Source organism: Cryptomeria japonica, chromosome 5, assembly GCF_030272615.1.
Source record: "Cryptomeria japonica chromosome 5, Sugi_1.0, whole genome shotgun sequence".
NCBI lineage: Eukaryota > Viridiplantae > Streptophyta > Pinopsida > Cupressales > Cupressaceae > Cryptomeria > Cryptomeria japonica.
In genome coordinates this window covers 783,016,563-783,038,917 of record NC_081409.1, presented here as the reverse complement: position 1 = coordinate 783,038,917, position 22,355 = coordinate 783,016,563, and the positions used below count along the sequence as shown (strand labels likewise).

The following is a 22,355-nucleotide window of genomic DNA, read 5'->3' as shown; positions in this document are numbered from 1 at the left end:
CCACACCTTGACGAGACCGAAGCAAGATCCAAAACAGATCTATCCAAGTTCATCCAAGCTATACATGGACTTCATAACATTTATTATTACTATACAATTGGCAGTTGTTTTCACCATATTAGACAGGAAGTATTCTGAATGTTCATTGTCAAAGGAAAACAAAATGGAGGAAATTAGAAAAATATCTATGCCATTATTTTAAACAAATACAAAATTGAAATACACAATGCAACGAAGGCACAATTACAAAATGGGTTCCAACTGCATAACTTTTATATCAACAGCACAAATAATACCTTCGACAGATTAGTGTATAACAATTGGCACTATTTTATGTGATTACAGACACACAATGGCTAGAAATACATGTTATTACAATATGAAACACATACAAGCCATTACATCCCAAGTTGAACCAAACCATATTTACATATCTGCTACTAGTGCATATTTTATATACTTATTCTTATATTGAAAACCGAACTCACCCTTCCGCATGACAGGTGATGCAGTCATTCCAAATATTTTTGGTTTGTGCTGAGATCCATAATAAGACTCCTTCAACAAGAAAATATGGTCCGAATGAGTTTATAAATTGAGAAGAGACAAATAACAAAGAATTAAATATTATTTTTCACACAGAATCCGGTATGAAAAACCCATACATACTTTCATTATTTTCGCATATGGATGGTGCCCACATGCATGATGGCACTCATCAAAGATTAGCAGGTGAACCATGTCTAGCTTTAATAAATTGAGACGCAGGCCATCCAATAAAATTTGAGGAGTCATCACAAGTACCTACAAAATCGTTCATATTGTTAACTCAAAACATTCAGCACTAATCCAGAATACTCAGGCAGATCAGTTCCACACACCCCCCCCCCAATTCTCAAACCAGGTTAAATAAACACTTTGAGCAGGGTCTTGTGCAATCTTTTGCTTAAACATGGAACAGAGCAGTAACAGTCAATGGGAATCAATTATGATAATTTCTAGTATAAGTTAGAAAACCCCAAGTTTATTCTACACTATATAGACTATATATTAATATAAACTTCAGATACAAAAAAAAAAATCCAAGAAACTTTAAGCCACATAGAAATACAGACAGAATTTACATGTGCATTTCATATATTTTTTAAATGTATCTTCAATAAACTTCCATTCTCCTATATGTGGAATGGGTACAACAGGGTGGATTAATCAGATTGAATTTAGATTTTGGTATTTATTAAAATTTATAACCTTAAAATTTCATTTGTTACTTGAGGAAATGTTAATGATTACTTACACCTTGTTTCTAAACAGAAACATCTCCCACTCATGGCATAAGCAGAAAAATACCATACATTTATATCACTTCATTCTACAATTATTGTTAAATTTTAAAATTTATATTAAATCTGCTCTGAAAATTGGAAATGTGCATCTGACCTGCAATCAATAGCACAAATTTCAAGGAACATTCAGAACATGAAGTGTGTGAAACTTTCACAAACAGTTCACAGGTGGGTTTATACTCAAATATACTCTTGTCCTAAATATTTATATACACTTGAATATCTAATACATGTATATATAGTTATACACACACACACATATACATCCGTTTTACCGATTCATCCCTATTACCTAGGAGGATACAGTACAATCCATTCTCCATACTGATCTTGGTTCAGTGCTGGCAATGTTGCGGCCAATGGTTGCTTTTTAACCTGTGGATCTATCCCGGATAAATACAGGGGAATCAAAACCTAGGCAAATTTGAAGGCAGCTATGGCAAATACAGCTAAAAGGATGGATTTTATAATTGTTTTGGCTTTTTTTAATTGTTTTACAAATTTGGCTTTCACTTGTATGCATAAACACGCACTTAAATTCTAAAAAGTGCATTCTAAGGCATTTGAAATAGAAACTCAAAGTAGTTTACCACATTGCACGTGCAAAAGACAAAATTCATTAATTCTTGCTGAAATTTCATTCACACACCATAACCAAAGTAGAGTTGAAAAATGATCAACAAGGTTCCAAAGTGATTGGCTTCCTATTGCTACACAAGCAATAGACCATTCACTACCAACAACATCATAGAGGAGTACTTTTGTAATAGAGATGGCTTTTTTTATTTTTTGGTTGTTTTCCCTGCATTTTTCTATTATAAATGAGCTCCCTTGTTATGATCTGAAATTCTTGTTTTGTTTTCAGTCTTATATGAATCTATGGCATTTGCTTAAAAAATTTCAATGAGTTAGGTTCTAAATAGCTTTTTTTATTTCAAAGTGTTTCGAATGTGTTGTATAACGAACTTGTTGCCATAATGGCAACCAATTATAATGCTATGGGCCAACCTGTTGTGACCATTTCACACATCGCCCCATTGCAAATGGGGACCCCCTCTTTTTGCTCGTTTTCGCTCGCTTTTCGTTTTCCGTTTTTAGGGTTTTGTTAGTTTGTCAGTTGTCTGGATTTAGGGTCAAGCCTTAGGGTTTTAGTTACCGTCTTTCAGGCCAGAATCCAGTCAGTTTTGAGAGCTTTTGGATGTAAATTTTGAATGAAATGCATTCGCCAAAATGGTCTATTTTCAATTGGAATTTTTGAATGCAGAGTCTAAATTTTTCTAAGTGTTGATGATGAAACGTGAATTTTGTCCAATTGAGTAATTTTGACCAAATTTTGACTTTTTTGATTTTTGATCCTGGGCTTGGGGAATGATTTGTTTTTGCCTTGTGAAGTGATTAAATGTGTAAAATCCTGATATTTTGGCCTGTAGGAGCAAAATCGCTCCTGTCCCTCAGTGAAGGACCGGAGCTACAAATCGAATATTGCTTTGTCCTTGTAGGATTTTAACGACTTGATGATTTGAAAAGGTCCAAGGAGATGTGTTTTATCAAATGAATATAACTTGAAGTGCCGTCATGAAGAAGAATGACCTAGAATGCAAAAATCGCTCCTGTCCCTCAGTCAGGGACCAGGGCGAAGTTCTTTGTAGCTCCCATCCCTCTCCCAGGGACCAGAGCGAAATCCTTCATAGGGCATGTTCTGGACGAAGATCAAGCAAGTTTTATGTTTGAAGGCAAGAAAGGAGATGAGTTGAACCCGTTGAAGACAAATTGAAGATTACCAAACGTCAACAAGGGACCCAAAATACCCAGTTCGCTCCTGTCCCTCAGGAAGGGACCAGAGCAATTTTTGTTTTAGACAAATTTCTTGCTGAGTTACAATCGATTCCAAGGCATGGATGAGTGAAAAGGTACATTATGAATCCGTTGAAGATAAGTTTTGAAGATGATAAATTGAAATGAAGCCTACAGGACTAGGATCGCTCCTGTCCCTCTCCAAGGGACCAGAGCGATATAATGATTATATTGCCTTTTCTTCAAATTCAAATCGCTCCAAGTCGAAGAACAAGGTGGCAAGGACATCTTAAGACATCCTAATCAAGCACAAAGTTACAAAGATCATCAAATTGAAGGATTTGCACTAAAATACCCAGTTCGCTCCTGTCCCTCTCCAAGGGACCAGAGCGAAATTCTCATAAAGGCCTAGATTTTTAAAGTTGATCATGTTTCAAGCGACCAAGGAGGATCAAGGGACTTCATTTCACGCGTTGAAAGTAATTACAAGTTGGTTGAAGCAAGGACAAGCTCAAAATGTTGAAGTTCGCTCCTGTCCCTCAGGAAGGGACCAGAGCCATATTGAATATATTGGCCAATTCATGCAAAAATCACGTTAAGTCAATGTTGTGCAAGGTCATACAAGGTCTAAGGTGTCTTTTGAAGATGATATGCAAGAGTTTTGAACGTCAAAATGCCACCAATTTGTATAAAGAGCCTATATCGCTCCTGTCCTTTGGACAAGGACCAAAGCGATTTTCATCAAAACACTCATGTCCCGTCAAAACCAAGACAAGGCAAGGATAGGCAAGATCAAGGACGTCCTTTGGAAGACAATGAACGAAGAACAAAGATCAAAAGTTTGCAAATTTGAGCCAGGACACAAGGATCGCTCCTGTCCCTCTCCAAGGGACCAGGGCGATATTTGCCAAAACACCTATTATCCTTCGAAGATCATAACAAAACAAGTTGCAAAGGGTCTAAAACGCCATTTGGAAGGCAATGAACGAGGAGTTAGAATCAAAAACGATGAATTTCAAGCTAGAAGACAAGGATCGCTCCTGTCCCTCTCCAAGGGACCAGGGCGATATTTCTCCTAACACCAAATGCGCCTTGTAAAAGTTAAGTGAAACAAGTGTCGAGTAAAGAAACAATGTTATTATTCACCTCATGATGGAAATTGGAGATCGAAGATGCAAAATCAAGGAGAAAGCATGAAGTTCGCTCCTGTCCCTCTCCAAGGGACCAGGGCGATGTCACCTTAAAAGAACACTAGTTCACACAAACAAGTCAATCAAGCTCGAAGGACCTAGCCAAAATGCCAAATTCAACGTAAGAATGAAGACTTTGGACGTCAAAAATGCAAAAATCAAGACCAAGATGATGGATCGCTCCTGTCCCTCAGTCTGGGACCAGGGCGATGAGGTACGTATCTTTCATCTTCAAAATTTGGCGCTCAAACAAATATTTTTGAATTTATTTTAAATGATAAATCGATAATTTTTGAAATTCAATTAAATGGCATTTAAAATTTGCGCTTGGTATTTATTAATTATTTTTTGCCTTGTGAAAATCGAATTTGTTAAATTAAAAACGATGGCATTTGATAATTAATTATTAAATTAATAAAAAAAAATCAAAGGGAGCGCTTGGTTTATAAAAGTCGGCCTTGTTATTTATTAAAAATCATTTAAATTGCTTTATTTTTTACAAAAGTCGGCCTAAGGTGGTAATTGAGGTAAACGCTTATAAAGGAGGGTGGTGAAGATCGTCATTTTCACATTACCATTTCATCATTCAAGTGCGATTTGAGGAAGACAAAGGAGAGGTGCGAGTTGTGTTTCAAAGGTGGTGCGAATTTTAGTTCAAGCAAGGTGGCCCTAAGATTGTCAAAAGTGGTGCGAACTTGAAGTTTACATTTGAGCGAACTTGGAGATCACGTCAAAGACTTGAAGGGTGGTGAAATTGACAAGAGGAACGTTGCTTTGAAGATCACGTCAAGGACATATCAAAGGTGGCGAAATTGCTATTTTGAAGAAGAGATCACGTTGAAGACCATCTAACGTCAATTTTGCCTAGGCGATTTTATTCATTTTGCATTCTAGAGTTAGTTCTCTTCTGAGGTATGGCGATTTTGGTTTTATAGTTTTAAATTTTGAATCGTTGATCGTCATAGCTTAAATTTTGAATTTTGAATTTTGAATTCCTAGCTCAATCGTTTTTAGGAAATGATAACTCTAAGACTTATCATGATGTTTCCTAAAAAAATTATTCTCTAATCTATGTTGTTCATTGCAAAATTTAGTCTCTCATTATGAAATGTTGTGTAGGTATGGCAACCCCGAAGGCGGGAGCATCCACCAGTCATTCAGCTCTCATGAAAGAAGATCAGAAGACCGAAGAAGTGGAGACCAAGATCGTGTCGAAGTGGAGCCACATTGGAGATACCAACTTGGGTAACTTTAGCACGAAGAAGTTTCGAGAGGTCCCTTACATTGGCAAGCCATCACCTGTCGCCCAGAGAATAATCGAGAGTGGCATCATTAAGGCGGCCGGCTTTCCTCCAGCTATTCAATGCCATGAGTTGATGATCGAGTGTGCTCGTCACTATGATCCACAGTCCAGGACGATCGTGTCCAATGAGGGAAACACTTTAGCGTACCTTTCAGAGGAAGCTATAAGTGAAGCTTTCCATCTTCCAGAGCACAGGGACATGATATACAAGAGCATAGAAGGAGCCAGATCAATGTACGATGATGATCCAGATGCTTGCCTAAACATAATTAACAAGAACTGGCTACTCAAGAGTCGTCCCCGTCTAAGCAAGATCCCGAACACACCGCACAGGATTGATTTCCAGGAGGAGTATAGAGATTTGATTACCATGCTCAACCGAGTTACAGGAGCCCCTCATCCCTTCTATTTTGAGAAGTGGATGTTCTACTTCATCCAGGTGATCGTTCAAGGGAAAGGCATGATACATTGGACTAGGATGATTAGCCATTGCTTGGACGTACAGTTGAGAAGACTCAAGGCTACTAGGTCCTTCCACATGAGTTCATACGTCATCTATGCCTTGATTAGGAGTGTTGAGTACGCAGGACTACCTCACAGAGGAGTGATTGGAAGAGGACCCGGCGAGGTCAGAGATTGTGATTCCTATGCCTACTTGCATCATCCACCAGGGAGTAACTACAAGTTAGTTAATGATACCTTCACGATGAACATTACAAGGACGTTGCAAGGTGGGATTCACAACAGATTATCTCAGGATGTACAGGAATTAATCAAGAGGTACGGTGCTTGGTTTATTCAGTTTCCCAAGTTCACTTATATTAGAGTGCATGGATGTCCTTTACCTCCATACATGTTGCCGAGATATCCGACAGACAGAATTGTGTTACTTGAAGTAACAAGACAGTTGGCAGCATATGCGAAGGCATTCAGACACAGACATCAGAATGGAGTTCCAGTACCTATCATTTTGGGCAATTCAGTTGAGGTATGTCCTAATGCTTTAGCCATGGATGACGCAGAGAAGGAGTTAGCCTTGTATTCTTTTTCATCTTTTGCTTTGAGAGAAAGCTTTGATCCACATGGACATTTAGAGGAGACGGTCGGTAGGAAATTTAAACATGAGTACCAAATAGAAGATTTTATGATGAATCTCTTAGATGATCTTGAAGTGAAACGAAAAATGCATTCTAGATTGCCTTTGGATTTCATCACGAAATGCAGGATTTACAGAGTGGCCGACCAAGCTCAGGACAGTGGCAGACATATCCAGTCATCCTATGATCGAGAAAGCAAAACAATAAGGTTGGATTGGAATGAGCCCGAGGTCGTGGATCTAGATACTTTGATGGCACCAGTCTTGTCTTGTACTCGCAGATGGGTTGACGTACAGCATCAGAAGTTGAGAGAACAAGGCATAGCCATGACTTTCACTTTGGAAGAGAAACCAGCCGAAGGTGGAGCTAGTGTGAGTGAAGGCAATCCTAATCCTAGAAATTCAAGTGAAGATAACCTTCGATGTGCCAGTGAGGGCAATCTCCATCCAAGAGGTTCGAAGAGGAAAGAAAGGTCAGAAAAGAAAGAATCTTCCAAGAAGAAGCAAGGGGCCAACAGAGATCTATCATCCGGTACTTCTTCTAGACCAGAGAAGAGAACACTTCAAGTGGAAGAATCCATGGAGTCTATGGTACAAAACGATAGGCAAGAAGAAGTACAGGCGCAGCAAGGGTCACCAGATGGATCTCTCCAAGATTATGAGCTAGATGAAGACAAAGAGGACAATGAAATGACATCTCCTCCCAGAGAAGAAGAAATAGTACATAAAGAAATACAAGTTCAGGAAACAAGATCAGCTATCCCAGATTGGTTGAAGGAAAGATTAACTAAGGTGATCGTAGTAGAGGACGAAGACAATGCGATTGATTTAGAGAGCCTTGTTGGACGCTCACACGAAGTAACAGAGAAGAGGAAGGCTACCAAGATGTCCAAGATGATTTGAGATGAGACTGGATCCAGAAAACTGCAAATAGCTACACCGGCAGTAGACAAATATGAAGGTGAGATCCTAGCAGAAGAATATGATATACAGACTTTTGAGTTAGGACCATCCACAGCAGAGCAGACTTTAGATGATGCCACCGATTCATTTGAAGCATTGAAAGACAAGCTTAGAGAAGAAATGGAGAAGAATAGAAAGCTTGAGAGAGAGAGAGGTGCATGGAGGACATATTTCAGTCATCTCAATGAACCTTTGGGACGTCAGGATCCAGCTAGATCACCAGTACAGGCACTTCCACTTCAATCAATCAATGAGGCAAAAAGATTCAGGAACATGGTCTAACGTACAAGTAATTGGATGGATAAATCTCATACAGTGGCTATAGAATTTGTAACAAGGATGATGAAGATTATTCATCAAGCTATCCAGGTTCTTGAGATAATCCACAATTTGATGATAACAGTAGCCGCATTTGCTCATACCAAAGATGTTATCATCCCTGTCTTGAAAGTAATAAGACACACATCAAGGAAGGTCTTAGCACAGGAAAAGATCATCGATGGAGGACCTCACAGTTTGCTTCAATGGTCAACCTTACTCCATATGAAGAGTGTTCTTTTCGAGGACATCAGTGTTAGATGTGGCCAAGTTGAGGAGGTGATCAATCCGATCCAAGACAGAGTATTTGAGGTACTTCGTACCATTCTTGGCACAAGGATCGAGGTCGAGACAGATGTGGATATGCAGGAATTAGAGGATAGAATCAAAGCCATCTTTTGCAAGGACGCAAATGTTACAGACGAGCAATATGATCAAATGTTTGCCACCATGCTCCTGATTGAAAGAACAAAGGAACTTGAACCTTCATGGGACGCAACTCTTCTAGATGCATTCGATCAGGTCATCCACTTGGAAGAGAGTATGAAGAATCTTCCCGAGATTTCAATTGCAGAAATCGAAGGAATCGTATCAAGATTCATTGCATATGCTAAAAAAGAACATTGGAAAGGGAATAAGATTCTAGATGAAAGGTTGTTATAGATGACATGGCATCTTATTTGTCATTGGTTTATGTCTCCTAGGTTTTTGTGCCAAATTTAATATTTGGCTATGCATTTAATATTGTTCAGTAAAAAGGAGGCCATTTGTAACAAACCCTAATTAGGGTTTAGGTGTCATGATCTTGACCGTTGATCTACTTTCAATCTGAGCCTTTCATTGTAATTGAGGATGCTATTTATACCCTCATTTTTCATTTCATTTGTAATAGTTAGATTTGAGAGAGTTTGTTGTATTAGAGAGATTAGAGTTAGAAGCAATTTTATTTTTGTAGCAAGATTGAGTTTGAAGAGAGAAATTCAAGCAATTGTTGTACATGATGACTTTGAAATCAATGAAATATTGAAGTTATGGTGTTTTGTTGCAACTTTCTTGGTTATCTTCATGGTTGTTCGATTTTACTTGAATCATGCTCAATCAAAGTAGTGTGTTAATTTGAAGGACATAGTGTGAGACTTGATCTTTGGTAGGATTCGTAATCCAAACCACTAGCTTCTTGCTGATTGTAGGAACGCCTTGCGTGGTCGACTGGAGAATACCTTGAATCCCTTAATCTTCAATCATTATTGTATCTTGGATATGTACTTTCGTGGTAGTGTCTTTGATCTTTGATGTATTGAATATCATTTTATTACCTTAGAAGATCGCATCAATTTCAATTGAGTTGTTATCTTATGGCAAAATTGAAGTTGGTTGAATCTTGCCAAGTCTTGTCCATACTAAGTCATTCTTAGGGTTAGGCTAGATTAGACCTCTTTCAAACCCTACTCTTTTGTTATTTCTTGAAAAGTTTCTTTAGTTTAGTTAAAATCCTGAACTTTCGGAAGCGTAAGACCCCTTGAAGGATACAGCAAATCACATCATACCGCTGGAAGCTTGTCCACACGTAGAGACCCTACTAACCAGAACCTTGGAGTCATCCTAACTGATCCTTTATGCGAATCTTCAGCAGTTAGAGGCTTTTTCTCAAGAGAGGATAAGATGCCTATTGGTATTTTATTCTGTGTATGATGGTGTATAAAATACACGTCAACACAACCTCACTTCAACAAAAACCCAAATTCTCCCCTATGGCAATACGTTCAAATGGTACAATAGGTTTTGAATGTGGGAGTCATATTTGGATTTGTGTAATGTCCCCTACTAGGATTTAGCCTATTTTAACCATAATTAATCCATCTCAACATACTTATGATTTAAACTAAATTGATTACGAGTGTCATGTCCCCTCTTTAGCTCTGTCTAGCAGAGACATGTGAGTCAGCTTATTATGGGGTCTTGTAGGCTGACAGTGATGGATAGAGACTCAGTGTGGTTATACAGTGTTTGGGACTTGGTGTTCTGGCAGTAGTTGATCAGTTTGGAGCAGTTCCTTATTTTTAGGAGGTAGATCCTACGTTTATGGAGGATATCCCTACTATTTAGGAGGTTATGACCATACCCAGGGTTGGGTCTCCTTGAGATTATTCCTTGGGTTCAGTTTCAGAGGATTTGGGTTTGTTTCCTAGTTTCTAGGAGCATCCCTAGATTTTAGGGATGAGATTACCAATGGATCCTTGATTTCCGACTTCAGTCACAGACAGGTGGCAGGTTGACTTTATGGTTTGTGGTGTCATTTCAGCATTTTGCAGCTATTTGGGTTATATTTTTAATATTTCCTAAGTTAGCGTTTATTATTTAAATAAGGCTATGTTTATAGCCATTTTGGAGTAATAAGGGGTTTTTGGCCTCATCTGGATGCGTATCCCTTGGTGTAATAGCTCGTTGGAAAGGTCTTGGACTTTTCTAAATATTTCTCTCTTGACTCAAATCCTTTCTGTGAACGGATTTCTTTATATTTGAAAAAGGGTCGTTTTCTATGCACTTGGCAACTTAAAATGAGAAATATAACATTTTAACCCTAAACGCCACATTGAGTCACTTTTAGGGTTCGAGCTAAGTGGGAAGGTGTTATAAGGAAGTTGAGACCTCATTCTTGGGTATCTTCTACACATTTTACATATTGGATTTGAGATTTTGGCTCTGGAAGAGCTTTTCAGCATCTGGGACGCCAACCCCAATGCCTTGCCTGTTTAGGACGTAGCCCCCAATACAGTGGTTTGGATTTGCTTGCAGTTATTAGCATCTTAGAGATTGTACGGCACACTTTTTGGAGGTTTCAGTGATTCTGACAGAGTTCAGCGTGGGGTTTGGGGGTTTCTATCCAGTTGGGTGTACTTGGCAGCCGTACGGTTGTACTTGGCAGCCACTTTCCTTCCCACATGCAACACTTGGAGGGCTGGAATCTTGCAACAGGTTCATTCCTGGTTATATTACTCTTTCAACATCCAAGTTGGGTTCATTCCTGATTGTAATCTTCCTGAAATTATTGGAAATTTTCATCTGGTCAAATATTTGATTTTATATTCAGAAATCTGACTTGAATCGAATTTGTTTTGGCTGTATATGAACTTCATTTTCAGTACTTTGTTCATGTACTTGTACTTCATTTATTACTTGTTGAAACTTCATCAAAACACAAAAAGAATCCAACCCTTTTGCAACTTTTGTCTATTTCTGAAAGAAAATATTAATAAACGGGAAAAATCAATTTAAAATAATAAAAATTACAGCAGATTAGCAAAAGAGATCCATCAGGGATCTTTCAGAGACCAAACTATCTTCACATGAATCCAAACAGGGATAACAGAGAAACATAAGCTTCTTTCTGATACTAACTTAAGGATTCTATCTGATTTATATTCTAATATTTATTATTAATATAAATAATTATATCTTTATATATTTTTTATACGTTATTTATTCTCAGATGTTATATTACTGCAGATTCTCAGAATAACTTTATTCTCAAATATTTCTTCTCAGATTATTATTCTCAGATATTTATTCTCAGATACTTATTCTCAGATTATGATATATATATATATATATATATATATATATATATATATATATGATTTGTTATATATTATCATTATTAACTATATTTATATCACTATCAAATTCTGCATAAGAACATTATCAGGCTTCATATATTAAGCAGTCATACCGAGCATATCATCGTGCATACCACCAAGAACAAGGACGAACCTGCCCGTAACTTAATAACATTTCTCTTCTGATATGAACCATCTTCCCCCACGGCTATCTTATATCTTACCAATGAAAGGGGTTGCATCTCTTCTTATCGACGAGACACACCTCCTTGTTCGGGACTCCTTAACACTATGAATCGCATCACTTCGTAGTAATTAATTAGTTATTGGCAACTCCATTTAGGATTCAAATCGCACCCATAAACTAATCGTCCTCCTTACGTCATCATTATGTGTCTTAATTTAATCACTTTTCTTTCCTATCCTTTCATACAACGATGAATGTAGAAAATGAGTTTCATGACGGCAATTGCCTCCATTGATATAATTGGTTCCCCAATGGTGATTGATTGCCTATTCGTAATGGAAATAATCTGTAGCTTCTTAATCCGTAATCTATTGATATAGTTTGTAGCATCTTCCTTTATTGGATATCGATGAGGATTGATTGTACTGTCTATTCAATAGTGATGGACCATCGCTATGTCCTGCTATGGTTATCTTTATGGGATCCTCAATTGCTACTCACCATCATCGTCAGTTATGTATGAAGCAGATCGATATTTATGTTGTGTATCGATCTTCTCCAATCTTTGAGATGCAATTACGGATATGTAAATTATGTTTATATTATTAATTTATTTTTCATTTGAATATCTCATGAATATTACTAGTAATAATAATATTTAATAAATAAATTTCTAATAATCATTCATTGGAAATTATTATAATAATTACTTTATTCAGGATATATACAACGACCAAGGAAGGGACATGATAATTTGTAATGGGTATGTATCAAGTATTCAAGCTCATTTATTCAAGAGAAGTCCCATGTATATGGCACCCATATACAAGACATCAAAGCTTGCCTAGTAAAGAGTAGTGTATCCATACCATTCATTAGTGAGAAGGAAAAAGTAGATCAAGTAGCAACTTGTAAATCAATTAAAAACAATGATCCATGGGTACACATCCCCCCAAAAAAAACTGTTTCCCTTTTTTTTCGAGAGTTTGGGACTTGGCGGAAATGTCGCCCCACAGCACCACCTTCACTACCTTAACAGAGGACGCTGCCATGTTGCTTGCTATAAGGCACATCCCATTACATATTGATTGCAACCTTTCACTTACTGAAAACTAGTTGGCCTTTCATGGGGTACTGTTGTGACCATTTCACACATCGCCCCATTAAAATGGGGACCCCCTCCTTTTTTGCTCGGCTTTGCCTGTTCTTCTCTCTGCTTTTAGGGTTTTGAGTAAGTGAGTGAGTCGTCTGGACTAGGGTTAAGCCTTATGGTTTCCTTTTGATATTTTTAAGTCGAGTCCAGTCTAATTTTGAAAGACTATTAAGCCTCCTCCCGTAGATTGCAATTTTGAAATAAGATGAGCCTGCCAGGAAATCAAGTGTGTCTCAGGATGGGTCCAGTCAGGATTTAGAGGGCAAATTCAAGTTAGGTCTAAAGTGTTAGCATTTTAATGATTAAATTATACATTTTGTGTAGGTAAATTTGACCAAATTTTGGAAGCAAGGTAACTGATTCCTGGACTTGGAGACGACCTAACCCTGCATGATGAAGTGACCTAAAGACCTAAATTTTTGATATATTGGCCTCTAAGGGCAAAATCGCTCCTGTCCCTCTCCCAGGGACCAGGGCGAAATTGATATTTTGTGCATCTTGGTTATTGACTTGTCTTAATTATTTTGTGCAGGGTCGCCAAGGGATGCAATCGAACGTAAATTGAAGGTTTTGAAGATTTTGCAGACTCAAAAATGACAAGTTTTTAAGGATTAAGACCAAATCGCTCTTGTCCTTCACTGAAGGACCAAGGCGAAATGGCCTACTTAGATCATTTTGGGCCTTAGTTGATCGAACTGAAGCATCAAGGACGCAATGAAGGATGAAATGAGCACGAAGGAGTATCCAGACTTAGTCGTTAGCAATGAAAGATTGAACTTTTGGCCTAGCAAGACAAGTTCGCTCCTGTCCCTCACCCAGGGACCAGAGCGATTTTCTTCAAACACACCTTCTTGGACATTTTTTGGATTTGGACTTTTGTTCATAACTTGCGAAATGATGGTATCTTCCCCAGCAAAGGAAATTTGAGATGAAAATTATGAGGATTTGACCTAAAGGACCAAAATCGCTCCTGTCCCTCACTGAAGGACCGAAGCTTGTTTTTCAAAGTTGCACTGTCCTTGCAGGACCAGGACAATTTTTTGATTGGAAGAGATCAAGGAGGGCATGTTTTGTCCATTGAATATAATTTGAGTAATTGGCAAACAAGGAAATATGCTAAATTGACAAAATCGCTCCTGTCCCTCACTGAAGGACCGGAGCTTGAATTCCAAGTTTGCCTTATCCTTGCAAGATTTAAATGATCTCGCGATTTGGAAGAGATCAAGGAAAGTACGTTTTGCTCATTGAATATAACTTGAATAGACCACAATGAAAAAAATCAATCCAAATTGGCTAAGGCGCTCCTGTCCCTCTCTCAAGGACCAAGGCGAATTTTAAGGGAAGCTCCTGTCCCTCTCCAAGGGACCAGAGCGATTTTCCCTCAAGACAAGTTTTTGGCAAAGGAAAAGCGAGTTTTAAGTTTGAGATGATGGAAGGAAGGCTTGATCACCCCGTTGAAGACAATTTTGAAAGTTGGCAAAACACAAGTGAAGCCTATATTGGCCAAGGCGCTCCTGTCCCTCACCCAGGGACCAGGACGAAAAATGCATTATCAAGTCTTCCCTTCCAAGTTTGGACGAGTCCAAGTCAAGACACAAGGTCAAGATGACATTTGGAATGCTTTAAGGAAGAACAAGGTAATAAAGACCACCAAATTCAATGAAAACGGGCTAAGGCGCCCCTATCCCTCTCCAAGGGACCAGAGCGAAATCTTCAAATTTGCCTGATTGCCTAACATTTTGGAGTGCTACTTCCGTTTGCAAGACTCAAGATGGAATAAGGAACAACGTTTTACGCCTTGAAGATAATTTGATATTGATATGATTGAAGATTTGTACCATGGATTAAAAATCGCTCCTGTCCTTCACTGGAGGACCAGGGCGATTTCTATAAAATCAAGCATCTCTCTCCAGAATCACGCCAAGGCAAGGTTTTACGAAATGAGAAACGCCTTTTGGAAAACGATGGAAAAGGAAACATCCACAAGAAATGACAATTTTTGGCTCAAGTATGAAATTCGCTCCTGTCCTTCACTGGAGGACCAGGGCGATAATCCTTGGAGGAGCTCATTTAGCCTCGAGAAAGCGAATTGGACATGCATGAAGCAAACAATAAAGATCATTGCCTACCTCTCAACTCGATTTGGCAATTAAAGAGACAAAGACCAAAGGCAAAAGGTAAAGTTCGCTCCTGTCCCTCACCAAGGGACCAGGGCGAAAAATCCCTAGAATATCGAGTTTGCCTTGCAAAGAACAAGTTAAGCACGTATGGAATGGATGGATGAAATCATCACTTGCCCTGTAACATGAATTGACGATTAAAGAGACAAGGATCGAGGATAAAAGACAAGTTCGCCCCTGTCCCTCACCAAGGGACCAAGGCGAAAGTACTTTAAGGCACACTCCTTCCACAAAAGGAATAAATTAAGCTCAAGATTCCCAATTAAAATGCTATTTTGGACGTCCAAGATGGGACTTTGAACGTGGAAAACAAGAAATACAAGGTTAAAATGCATGAGGCACTCCTATCCCTCACCCAGGGACTAGAGCGATATTATTGATGTCCTAAATATCTCCCATGCTTAGGCGCCAATACTTTTTGAATTGCATTGAATGCTAAATCCGCTAAAACTTTGAAATATTTTTAATTAAAATTGGCATTTAATAAGTTCGCATAAAGCATTTAATAATTAATTTAGCCTTTTAAAAAAATCAAAATTTTAATTGCAAAGGCATTTAATTATTATTAAATTAAATAAATGGAGCGCTTGGGGATACTTTTTTAATGTTTTTATAAAAGTCGGCCTCTCCTTTTATTTAAATTTTGTTTATTATTGGTCTTATTTCCAAAAGTCGGCCTATGGGAGATTACAATGGTGAGCGCCTATATATGGGAGGTACTTTGAGGCATTTTAATCCATCATTCAATCATTGTTTACATACGATTTGGAGAAGCAATAGAAGGAGCGAAATCTCATCAAGGGAGAAGTGCGAATTTTAATCCAAGGAGGAGTGCGAACTTTGTTGGAGGTTAGAGGAGGAGCGAATTTTCCTCAAGGCGTTGAAGACCCAAAGGGTGGTAAAGTTAATGCTTGTGAAGACTAGAGGAAGACCATTTTGTTGAAGGAGGCACATTTGCTAGAGGACTTCGATCCACATTTTGCCTAGCAAACTTGCTTAATTTTGCATCCTTTTTTAGAGTTAGTTCTCAAGAGAGGTATGGCAAGATCTCCCTTGTCCAAATTTTGAATTTTGAATCGTCCTAGTCTCAATCTTGAATTTTGAATTTTGAATTCCAAATTGCATCGTTATATTTAGGAAATGATAATTCAAAGATTTATCATGAAGTTTCCTAAATTTAAACTTTAATCTAGTCTATATTTTTACATTGCGAAATCTATTGCTCATTATGAAATGTTGTGTAGGTATCACGATGGCGACCCCAAAGGCAGGAGCATCCACCAGTCGTCCAGCCCTCATGAAGGAGGATCAAAAGAATGAAGAATTGGAGACCAAGATCGTTTCGAAGTGGAGCAACATTGGAGATACCAACTTGGGAAACTTCAATGTGAAGAAGTTTCAAGAGGTCCCTTACATTGGCAAGACATCACCTGTAGCGAGGAGAATAATTGAAAGTGGCATTATCAAGGCGGTCGGCTTCCCTCCAGCAATCCAATGCCATGAGTTGATGATCGAGTGTCCCTGCCATTACGACCCATAGTCGAGATCTATCGTAACCAAGGAAGGAAACACTTTGGCTTATCTTCCAGAGGAGGCTATAAGTGAGGCTCTCCATCTTCCGGAGCACAAAGATATGATTTATAAAAGCTTAGAAGGAGCCAGGTCCATGTACGAAGATGATCTAGACACTTGCTTGAGCATCATCAACAAGAATTGGTTACTCAAGAGTCGTCCTCGCCTGAGCAAGATCCCAAACACACCACATAGGATCGACTTCCAGGAGGAGTACAAAGATTTGATAACATTACTCAACCGAGTCACAGGGGCTCCTCAAGCCTTCTATTTTGAGAAGTGGATGTTTTACTTCATCCAAGTGATAGTTCAAGGAAAAGGAACAATTCATTGGGCTCGAATGATTAGCCATTGCTTGGACATGCAGTTAAGAAGACTGAAGGCTACCAAGTCATTCCACATGAGCTCGTACATCATGTATGCCTTGATCAGGAGTTTTGAATATGCAAGACTACCTCACAAAGGAGTGATCGGAAAAGGGCCCGGGGAAGTCAGAGTTTGTGATTCCTATATTCATTTGCATCATCCACCAGGAAATGACTACAAGTTAGTCAATGATACCTTCACGATGAATATCACCAGGACATTGCAAGGCGGGATTCACAATCGACTATCTCAAGATGCACAAGAGCTTGTAAAGAGGTATGGTGCTTGGTTCATCCAATTTCAAAAATTTACTTATATTAGAGTTCATGGATGTCCTTCACCTCCCTACATGTTGCCGAGATATCCGACAGACAGAATAGTGTTACTTGAGGTGACTAGACAGTTGGCAGCTTATGCGAAGGCATTCAGACACAGGCATGGAAATGGAGTTCCTGTGCCTATCATACTAGGAAATTCAGTTGAGGTATGTCCTAATGCTCTAGCCATGGATGACGCAGAGAAGGAGTTGGCCTTATATTCATTTTCATTCTTTGCCTTGAGAGAGAGTTTTGATCCTTATGGGTATATAGAAGAGACAGTAGGTAGAAAGTACAAGCACGAGTTTCAGGTAGAGGACTTCTGGATAAATCTCTCAGATGATTTTGAAGTAAAAAGAAAAATGCATTCTAGATTGCCTTTAGACTTCATCAGGAAATGCAAAATTTACAGAGTGGCCGACCAAGCTCAAGACAGTGGCAGACATCTCCAATCATCCTATGACCGAGAAAGCAAAGCAGTGAAGATAGATTGGAATGAACCTGAGATTTTGGATCTAGATGCTTTGATGGCTCCAGTTTTGTCTTGTACTCACAGATGGGTTGATGTGCAACATCAAAAGTTGAGAGAACAAAACATATCTATGACTTTTACTTTGGAGGAAAGACCAGGAGAAGGAGGAGCAAGTGTAAGTGAAGGTAATCCTCATCCCAGAAGCACGAGCGAAGGCAACCTTCGAAGCGCAAGTGAAGGCAATCCTCATCCTAGAGGCTCAAAGAGAAAAGAGAGACCTGAGAAAAGAGAAACCTCCAAGAAGAAGCAAGAGGCCAATCGAGATCGTTCATCTGGCACATCTTCTCGACAAGAGAAGAGGACACTTGAAATGGAGGAATCTATGGAATCAATGGTACACAATGATAAACATGAAGAAGGACAGGCACCTCAACGTTCATCAAGTCGATCTCTCCAAGTCAATGAGCTACATGAAGACAAGAATGGTGATGAAGTGACATCTCCCTCCCAAGGAGAAGAAACATTGCCTAAAGAGATACAAGTTAGAGAAACAAGATCTGCCATTCCAGATTGGTTGAAGGAGAGATTAACAAGGGTGACTGTGATCGAAGACGAAGATAATGTGATTGATTTAGAAAGCCTTGTTGGAAATTCTCAGGAAGTGACAGAAAAGAGGAAGGCCACTAAGATGTCCAAGATGATCAGAGATGAGACGGGATCTAGGAAGTTGCAGATAGCTACACTAGCGGTGGACAAATAAGAAGGTGAGATCCTCGCAGAGGAATATGATGTAGAAACATTTGAGCTTGGTCCACTCACAGCTGAACAGACACTGGATGAGGCAACCGATTTGTTTGAGGCACTAAAAGATAAGCTCAGAGAAGAAATGGAAAAAAATAGAAAGCTTGAGCGAGAGGTCGATGCATGGAGAGGCTGCTTTAGCCTCTCAATCAGCCTTTGGGACGTCAGGATCCGGCAGTATCTCCTGTGCAGGCACTTCCCATTGAATCAGTTGGTGAGGCAGAGAGAGTCAAGAGTTTGGTCCAGCTTATGAGCTCTTGGATTGACAAATCCCATACAATTGCTATTGAATTTGCAACAAGAATGATGCAAACCATTCACAGAGCTATCCAGGTTCTTGAGATCATCCACAACCTAATGATAACTGTAGCTGCTTTCGCTCATACTAAGGATGTTATCATTCCTGTCCTGCAAGTAATAAGGCAAACATCAAGGAAGATCCTAGCACAAGAAAAGATAATGGATGGAGGACCCCATAGTTTACTCCAGTGGTCAACTTTACTCCAGATGAAGGAAGTTCTTTTTGAGGACATCAGTAACAAATGCAATCAAGTTGAAGAGATTATCCATCCGATCCAAGACAAGGTGTTTGAAGTATTATGTACTATTCTTGGCAGGAGGATCGAAGTTGAGACAGATGTGGATTTGCAAGAATTAGAAGAAAGAGTCAAGGTCATCTTTTGCAAAGATGAGAATGTTATTACAAATGAGCAACGGGATCAAATGTTTGCTACCATGCTCCTGATTGAGAAAATCAAAGAACTTGAACCTAGATGGGACGCTGCTCTTCTCAAGGCTTTTGATCAGGTCATCCACTTGGAGGAACGAATGAGGAATCTTCCCGAGATTCCAATTGCTGAGATCGAAGGAATCGTGTCTAGATTCATTGCATATGCTAAGAAAGAGCATTGGAAAGGAAATAAGATTCTAGAAGAGAGGTTGTTATAGATGATGTGGCACCTTAATTGTCATTGGTCTGTCTCCTAGATTTTTGTGCCAAATTAAATATTTGGCTATGCATTTAATATTGTTCAATAAAAAGGGGGCTATTTGTAATAAACCCTGATTAGGGTTTAGGTGTCATAATCTCGACCATTGATCTTCTTTTTGATCTGAGCTGTTCATTGTAATTGAGGATGCTATATATACCCTCATTCATTTTCATTTTGTCATTAGAGAAAATAGAGAGATTAGAGGATTTCCAATTAGAGTTTAGAGCTTTTGGAGAAGCAAGTTATTTTGTAGAAAGATTGAGCTTTGAAGAAAGAATTCCAAGCAATTGTTGTCTATTTTGGCTTTGAGATCAATAAAATATTGAAGTTATGGTGTTTTGTTGCAATTCTCGTGGCTATCTTCATGGTTGTTTACTTTCTTGAATCATTCTCAATCAAAGTAGTATTTAAGTTCGAAGGACTAAGTGTTGGGCTTGATCCTTGGTGAGATTCACATTCCAAACCACTAGCTTCTTACTGATTGTGGGAACGCCTTGTGTGGTCAACTAAAGAGACTTGAATTACTTAAACCTTCAATAGTCATTGAGCTTTGGACATGTGCCTTGATCCTTGATGAATTGAAAAATCATTTGTTACCTTAGAAGATCGCATAAATTTCAGTTGAGTTGTTATTTCATGGCAATATTGAAATTGGTCGAATCCTGCCAAGTCTAAGCCTACATCGAGTCATTCTTAGGATTAGATTAGAATTTATCCCTTGCAAACCTTAACCTTTTGATCTTTTTTGAGAACTTGTTAGTTTAGGAAATCTTGTTCCTGCAATTCGGATACGTAAGGCCCCTTGATGAAACAGCAATCACAACGACCACTGGTGCTTATCCACACGTAAAGACCCTACATAAAAGAACATTGGAGTCACCCTGATTGATCCTTTTTTTGCGACATCTTCAGCAATCAGAGACTTTATTCAAGAGAGGATAAGGTACCCTTGGGTATTTTATTCTGTGTATGATTGTGTACAAAATACACGTCAATAGGTACTCACAGAGATGTTATATTGCATATTTTGTCTTCAAGATTTCAATTCACCTATATTTTTATATCAGCACCCCCCCCCCCGACCACCACCACCACCACCACCACTTTGCCATCATCCCCACATCGTCTCCAAAGTTATGCCCTTGGTCCCCACACATCCCTAATACCCATCCCCGCATCCCCTCATCAAGAAACTCCATGCAAAAATTGATTGTTTGCAGGTCGACGACGTCGCTAGAAAAGCTAGAGCATCAATCTATAGCGAAAATTGAGGACTTGATCACAATCAACCCCAGGAAGCGTTGCCAATGCAAGAACACGCTGCATAGCACAAGGTCGAAGCGATGAAGCATGGGGAAGCGCGCCACCACTTGAACCAACAAGATTGAAGACAAAAAAGCACACAGAATGCTATAAATATGCATTCTCATAAACACATAGCTGGAATTAATTCCAAAAAATCACTTGCAAAACTGAAATGCTTTATTGTACATAACTACGTGTGGACCCTATTTAATATATTTCAAAGCAAAGGGACACAGGTCAGTTATCTCCAACTACCAAATTGACTGAATTGATGTCAAATAGTGGTCTGTAGTTGAGAAATATGGTTGGGAGGATAACTGATGATTAAATGGGCATGGGTGAAAGCTGCCAAGTTCTAGAAGGCAGATCAGGGCCTTTGGATGCAATCAATCCTGGCCTCTGGTTCAATTTGTAAAATCTATAAAAGGCAGAGGCCTTTCTCTTGTAAAGGGTTAGATTTTTAGAGTTAGACAATTAGAACAGATTAGAGTTTTTTTTGTAGAAAGTTAGAATTTAGTAGTTAGGAATGGACTAGAACTGTTGCAGAAATTGTTGTAATGACAGCCAAAATCAATATATGAACATTGAAGATATGGTGTTTGTTATCTTGGTTTTCTTTTGTTTGCATGGTTTCCTTCAATAGGTTTAGATAGATCCTTTTTGGTGTGTAGGTATTTGATGGATTCGGGTTCATACCATTGGGGATATGTTGATTGTGTATCCCTATGTATGGTTAGTCTGAGCCTTTAAAATCGTGCTTAGTTCAATTGCAGGTGTCCGTTTGAGCTGTGCGCCAGAATTGGGTGCTTAGGTATGCACCTGCAGCCTGAAAATCCTCTAAGTCTCCCTTGAAGATTGCATCATTCTTGCGAGGTTGTGAGTTATTCTGGCCAAGCAGGGATTGGTTATGTCGAATCTGTCTACTCGCACACCAATCTTGTTAATTTTAGGTATCCTAAACCCTTCTCCTTTACTTTTATTTCTCAGCTTGAGAATCACAGCATCATTGGATACAGAACAACTTGTTGCAAACATAAGGCCCCTTGTGCTCCCAGCAAAACACATCAACCGTTGAGTTATCCCGCAATCATGACCTGACATTTGGAACCTTTAGGTTGTCCCCTTTGATCAACTAAAACATCATTAAGGATTCCTTATACAAGAGAGGATAGGATACTCAGTGAGAACATTCTATCCTACGTTGGTCAGATATAGTTGTAGCAATATGATTTTAGCCACATCAACAAGCACCAATAGATCCTCAACTAATTATTCAATTATAAATAACATGCATGCTTTTAATTAAAATTTTACTTGGAAATGTTTCTTGCTTCAATACCAAATAATGTAACTATGTGCAGATCTCTTTATGTAGTTGTAAGA

General features: G+C 38.8%; 1 protein-coding gene across 3 annotated transcripts in view; it reads right to left on the bottom strand.

Annotated features, from left to right (window-relative positions):
* Nucleotides 1-22,355, bottom strand: part of LOC131049201 (endoribonuclease Dicer homolog 3b) — a 117,934-nt gene that overhangs the window by 72,201 nt on the left and 23,378 nt on the right. For all 3 annotated transcript variants that reach the window (XM_057983245.2, XM_057983244.2, XM_057983246.2), the window contains exons 5-6: nucleotides 670-804; nucleotides 489-558 (exon numbers count right to left, since the gene is read on the bottom strand). In XM_057983245.2, coding sequence (XP_057839228.2) covers nucleotides 489-558; nucleotides 670-804 — 205 coding nt within the window. The remainder of the gene's footprint in view (nucleotides 1-488; nucleotides 559-669; nucleotides 805-22,355) is intronic.